We start from the raw sequence: 7,058 nt of genomic DNA on the forward strand, positions 1-7,058 counted from the left end.
TGGTCTTACTTTTTCTTGGGCGCTTTAATTCTAATTCTAGAATTTTCTTTACTATCCCATGTTCTCCCCTTTGTACTGGCGCTGATATGACCTAAATGTGTCGCAAGCGCAGTAAAACCCTTAAAACGCAGAACTAAGAGCAGGCTGCCCTGTCCTATCCACTCAGTTGGATCCGACTTTTTGTTAACTTTTGTCCCCTTCCTCAAAGCATTCTGTCTGTGTCCTGGAATTAAACCAAGTTTTGCTCTGGCCACGACTGGAATCCTTAGCCGAAAGGGAAACTGCACGGTGAAAATGGGTTTGTTTCTAGATTTGTTTTGTTTTTATTTTATTTGTTTTTGTTTTGTTTTTGTATTTTTGCGAATTTTTGTCGTTGTTTTTGTTTCGTTTGGGCTTTTTTATTTTTTTTTGTATATCTGTTCTGATAATTTTGTTTATTTTTGGTTTTTATTTGTTTGTTTTTTTTTTTTTGTTTATTAAAGGGAGGGGGGGTTGTCGTTTCTTGTTTTGTTTTGTTTTTCTAAGGCAACAAGGTAATTGTTTATATAATAATATAGTTATGGCCAGTATAAATACAAGCTTAGTTGTCGAGGACTAATAAGATATTTCGGTCTTTGGTTTACCCTACAGTTACAGTCTCCATTAATCGACTATTGATCAGATCAGAACGTAAGCCAAGTGTTGTTTGTGGTGATCGGTTCACGGGTTAGTGTTTGGGGGGGGGGGGGGGGGAAGGGGGTTGTTTTAGAGACATTTGAGAAGAGACACGGAAGACTGGGTGTGTGTGTGTGTGGGGGGGGGGGGGGGGGGGGGGGTCGTTGGACGGTCGATCGAACCGCTGGAGTGAAAACGTTTGTCAGTGTCAGTTCTGTCTGATCAGAATGCACCCGCTGCCGCCATAGCTAATCGAAGTGGAAAAGAGCCAAGCAGTTTGAAGCGGTCTACGAGTATAGATATATCTAGGTATAAGCTACAGACGTGAAGATAGTCACTTCTGACTTAGGTACTGTGTCGACAATGAACTACGTGGATAATGTGTTCCCCTATACAAACCCTTTCGTTGGGAGCGTTACGTTCACTGGTACGTCCTTTTTTTAAAATATTAATGAATTAATCAATTTAAACTTGAACTGGTGCTCAAAGCGCTTTACAAGGGGCCCCAAGCCAGCAACAACATTTAAATTGTAGGGCGATACACGACGCCTGTTAGGCGATAATTGCATTTTTTTAAAAATCCCGACAGAGACAACGCTGTTTACAGCCAGGTACTCACTTTACACCTGAGTACGGTGAGAGAATGTGAGTAAAGAGCCTTTTCTTTATGCGCCATTGAGAGCGTGACTCGAACCCGAACCAAGTCAGACCATGTAGCCGCACAAACAAGTTGGTTTAGTGTTGTTAGTAATGATATAGATAAATAATATTATATATATATATATATATATATATATATATATATATATATATATATATATATATATTATATTTATTATATATATATATATATATATATATATATATATATATATTATTTATTATATATATATATATATATATATATATATAATATATATATATATATATATATATATATTTAGCGGTTGTATTGTGGCGTCGATGTATGGCTGAGAGGTACGGTGTCTCGTCCTTTTCAATAAAAAAATCAAGCGATATTGAGCGTGGTCAATGACCTGATTGGTGACAATTACAGCATAATTCTGTTTCCATCACTATTATGTCCTTGTGTAAGGCATTGTATGCACACACAATACTTCAATCGACTCAAGTGTAGACGAGTACCTAACTATAGGCAGTGACGGATTCTGTAAGAATGTTAGTGAAAAAAGGACGCCTAATAGACAATTTGTACTGTGTGGAATGGAAATTGGGTGCCACGTGGTCGCTTTGGCATGGGGAATAACTAAAGCATTGAGCATGGTCAATCAGTGGACGTGATTTAAATATTCATACAAACATTTTTACATAATATCAATTTTCGTATTAAGCGCTGATTTCTTGGGATGTTTTTGTTTTTGTTTTTCTTGTATTTTTCTTTCTTGCTTTGTCTGGCACCTTTCATACACACTTGTTCAGATCTTTATCTTACACTGGTGCCTGCTCCCTAGTTTCTTAATTTGATACGTCCCTTGCTTGACGAGAGTTTGGGTTTTGTATCCAACAAAATAAAAAATTTAAAAAAGAATGTTCATATTTTTATAATTTCGACTTAACCGACTTTCTGGTCCAATAACCTAAATTGTTTCGCGCTGACGTGCACTTATTTGCAGGTCTGATAACCCAATTCATTGTGGGCTCATTGTTGTAATGGGAATCTCAAAAAAAAAAAAAAAATCCTGAAAATATTGTCAATTACGACAATGTAAAACTAGGCCCATAAGTGGATTCGGATGTCAGACCTGCATATAAACTAATATACACATCGTTTCGGGCTCATTATTGGATTTAATGGAAAACTATCAAACGGACGTAAAAGAATTGTGTTCGATAATCAAACCTGCAAATAGCCTATTTTTCTTTTAACGCATTTTTTTTCCTTCTCATCTAGTTCGTTCCGACATAATAGGGCCTACCAGATCGAAACGATAGGTCACGTTTCGATAGTAAATAGAAAAACAACTTTGAGACACCACTTGAACTTTCTCAACGATCCCTAATCAAAAAGCCTGCTGAGAAAGAGCAAAAGGTCGCGATATCATAATTTCGCTCGTTGATAGCGCAGCGATATCTGAATCTACTAGTTGGTTGCCCTGTGCATTGACAAATTATGAAAACAATAAAGGAAAGAATAACGTAAACAAATCAGTCTTCTCCACTTCATGTTAAGTTCAGTGTGAAACTTAAAATAGTCATACATTCTATCTTATCTGGTATCATCTATCGTAATGTTGTTTGGTCTCGACGGGGAGGAGATCGTGTTGGCCCTGTTCACTTGACAAAATGAAAACAAAGTACAAAGAATAACAAAAACAAATTAGTCTACACTTCATGTTAAGTTCAGTGTGAAACTTAAAATAGTCCTTGATACATGAAAATTAGCATAATTCTATCTTATCTGGTATCAATATTGTAATGTTGTTTGGTCTCGGCGGGGAGGAGATCATGTTGACTCTGCGCACTTGACAAATGAAAACAATACAGGAAATACTAACAAAAACAAATCAGTCTACACTTCATGTTAAGTTCAGTGTGAAACTTAAAATAGTCATTGATACATTGACATTAGTATAATTCTATCTTATCTGGTATCATCTATCGTAATGTTGTTTGGTCTCGGCGGGGAGGAGATCGTTGGTGGTTGCCCTGTGCACTTGACAAATGAAAACAAAACAGGAAAGAATAACAACAACAAATTAGCTTCATGTTAGTTCAGTGTCAAACTTAAAATAGTCCTTGATACATTGACATTAATTCTATCTTATCTGGTTGTTTGGTCTCGGCGGGGAGTATAGTAGATCGTTGTCCGTAATGTTTTATTATGCTCATTGTGCAATTTGATATTGATATAATACGTGGAAAAGAAAAATCTGTTTGTTCGGTCTACTGCTATAGATAGTGCGCCCTTGGCCAAGAAGCTCACAACATTGCCATCCGGAAGTATAACGGACGAACACACAAAACTATGTGTAACCTTAACCGTTTATAGATAGAACGAAGATGACGTCACTAGAGTCTTTGTTATTGGTTTTTTTTTTTTTTTTTTTTGGCCATCGGCGATTATGAGTAATTCTCACTAAACTGTATAGATAGTATGCACTTGGCTAAGAAGCTCATAACATTGCCATCCGGAAGTATAACTGGCCAACACACAAAACTGTGTGTAACCATGATCGTTTATAGTCTGGGTAATACAGTTTAGTGAGAAGTATTCATAAACGCGGATGGCAAAAAACAATAACAAAGACCTGAGTGACGTCATCTTCATTCTATCTATTAACCAGACTATAAACGTTGAAGGTTACAAACAGTTTTGTGTGTTGGTCCGTTATACTTCCGGATGACAATGATGTGAGATTCTTAGCCAAGCGCATACTATCTATAGTCTGGAAAATACAGTTTAGTGAGCATTATTCACAAACATGGATGGCAAAAAAAAAAAAAACAATAACAAAGACCTGAGTGACGCTATCTTCGTCCTATCTATCGGCATGATCTATAGATAGTATGCAGATGACGTCACTCAGGCCTTTGTTATGGTTTTTGCCATCCGCGTTTGTGAGTTATTCTCACTAAACTGTATTAACCAGACTATAAAAGTTCATGGTTACACAGAGTTTGTGTGTTGGTCCGTTATACTTCCGGATGGCAATGTTGTGAACTCGTTGGCCAAGCGCATTCTATCTATAGATAGTTCAAAGATGACGTCACTCGGGCCTTTGTTATTGTTTTTGCCATCCGCGTTGGTGAGTTGTTCTCACTAAACTGTATTAACCAGACTATAAAAGTTCATGGTTACACAGAGTTTGTGTGTTGGTCCGTTATATTTCCGGATGGCAATGTTGTCAACTCCTTGGCCAAGCGCATTCTATCTATATTAACTTTCCATGTGCTCGAGGTCATTGGTCACATTGCAAAATATGCTCAAAGTGACCTACATAGTGAAAAGTGTTCACAGATTTTGAACTATCTAACATTACGATTGGTCATTATGTTCAGCTTGACACATTTATATATTTATATATGACGAATAATACTTGTTTGCTCTGCTGTTGACATGGCTTTCAATCTTGTATGTATATATTATGCATTATTATATTATTATGGTTATCTACTATACGCGTGTGTATGTATGTGTGTGTGTGTGTGTGTGTGTGTGTGGTTGTGTGTGCGCTTTGCATGTCACGGTTAAAGATATATGTTTGTACACCACATGAGTACATTTAAGTTGAAATACTATCTTTACCACGTGTATCGTTATTGTAATATTTAATCAATAGATTTATGGCATTACTAATTAATATTAAGGGCATTCAAAGGATCTTATCCTATTTTGCCCTATACCACATCTTATGTTATGTTATGGGTATGTTTACAACTTTCATAAACAAAGCAGCGTGTTTGCGTTTGTTCAGAAATGTCCAATTGTTGGACAGCTCCAAATCACGTGATCGATGACTCGGTTGGACGAAAACATGAATATAGATCGCTCCCATTATAATGAAGAGACACGTAAAAGTCAATAGCTTGGATTTTACTGTATCTAGGTCTACATGTGCGGCTATGTGGTCTTGTGGTATGACACTCACTTTCGGATCGGAAGGTCCTGGGGTCGAGCCTCACTCGGCGCATAGTTGAGCCCTTGGAAAAAGGCTTTTTACTCACATGCTCTCATCGTACTCGGGTGTAAAAATGAGTACCTGGGCCTTAAACAGCGTTGTCTCTGTCCGGAAAAATTGTAATATCACCAAGCAGGCGTCATGTCCCGTCCAACGTGTTAAGTGTTGCTGTTGGCCAGGACCCATTGTAAAGCGCTTTGAGCACGTTAAATGGATATTTCCCTATATAAAAGTTTATCAATTTTTAATACCATTTTAATTAAATACGGAGTAATTCATGTGTGCAGAGATTTTGAATCAACAAAGATTTGAACAGGTGTGTTAAAAAATGTCAGAAGACAAAGCAGAGAAAAAATACAAGAAAAAATAACCCCCCCCCCCCCAAAAAAAAAACCCCCAAAAAAACAGCCTGTATCGACTATGGGTCGAATTTCAAACTTTCTGTTTACCAAGAAGAAGAAGAAGAAGAAGAAGAAGAAGGAGGAGGAGGAGGAGGAGGAGGAGGAGGAGGGGGAGGAAGAGGAGGAGAAAATGAAGAGGAAGAAGATGGGATGAGGAGGAGGAAGAAGAAGAAGAAAGGGGAGGGAAAGGAGATGAAGGAGGAGAACAAAAGAGAGAATGGAGATTTGTCTTAGTAAAACAGTCCTTGAAGAAAATAACCTTTTCATAGACTGTCCTTGAACTGCACTTAACCACAATCGTCAGCACTGAACAAAGCTCATGGGGCCGGGGGAAAAGGGGGGGGGGGGGGGGGGTATTGATAGAGTAATAGATATAATAAATTGGTCACGGATAATTTCGTTCTGAAATGAAACTGGCCCTGATACCCAAGTTTGCAGTCGGATAATAATACAGCAAACTCAATCGCATGGATTGTGTCGCCAAGAAGCCGATTTTCCACTACAAGATTCGTGATAGAAGTGTCGAAACAAGAGATTAACCAACACACACCGTCAAAATAAATCCCAGTCTGAAGACCGGCGGTGCCTTGTTAAAGTAAACACTTGTCAAAGAAAATATCGAATTATTATCGTGGCGTCACTTAGCGCCACTCGTATGAAATGAGTAAACTTGACCTCCGAACTCCATTGGGTTATCGGTCAGTGCTGTGATGAATACCACGTCAACAGTGCAATGATAAAACGCCTATTTTTGAATTTTTACTAGAAAGCATTACTGATTACTGTATTTGACCATTGAAACGGCCTTCAAAATATCAGTAGTAACAAACAAAAGTTAAACCCGAGACTTCTGATGAAAATATCGGGTTTAACAAATATTGGAAGTTATTGGCCCCTCCAGTAAACTGACGCGCTTTGGGAAATACGTATTTAAAAATTTAGCCAGAAAACTTGTCCTTCAAATATGGATCACTTTAAATCGGTTGACATTAATTTTAAGGACAACTTTTCTGGTCAATTTTTAAAATAATTCGTTTCCTTCCAAACTGGTTAACTGGTTAATCCATAGATATAAGTTAAAATGAAGTAAAAGTTGTCTAGCCAAAATTGGGAAGGTGGAGGGGGGGGGGGGGGGGCAGTTTGCGACAGTAGTGTCAGTGTCTAATCAATATAGATAAGCCAGTTTTATTACTAGGGGTTTCTCTAAAAGTAAATTTAAAACCCCTCTGATCTTGCTTCATATTGAGCCGAGTGTCTCTCGGATCAAGTCGTGATTATCGTTATCATATTTATCAAATTTAAAGAAATAATGAGCTTTTACATGGAGCAATATCCACTAAATTATCTCCTTGAGTGGCTTTTA

At 37.6% G+C, this 7,058-nt stretch overlaps 1 protein-coding gene across 1 annotated transcript in view; it reads left to right on the top strand.

Annotated features, from left to right (window-relative positions):
- Positions 1 to 872: 872 nt before the first annotated feature.
- Positions 873 to 7,058, top strand: part of LOC144973397 (protein SPMIP2-like) — a 14,712-nt gene continuing 8,526 nt past the window's right edge. Inside the window, exon 1 of the mRNA XM_078915769.1 lies at positions 873 to 1,081. Within this exon, the coding sequence (XP_078771895.1) occupies positions 1,018 to 1,081 (64 nt within the window). The 5' untranslated portion in view covers positions 873 to 1,017. The remainder of the gene's footprint in view (positions 1,082 to 7,058) is intronic.

This window comes from Berghia stephanieae, chromosome 5, assembly GCF_034508935.2.
Source record: "Berghia stephanieae isolate SIO BIC M18660-M18661 chromosome 5, UCSD_Bste_1.3, whole genome shotgun sequence".
NCBI lineage: Eukaryota > Metazoa > Mollusca > Gastropoda > Nudibranchia > Aeolidiidae > Berghia > Berghia stephanieae.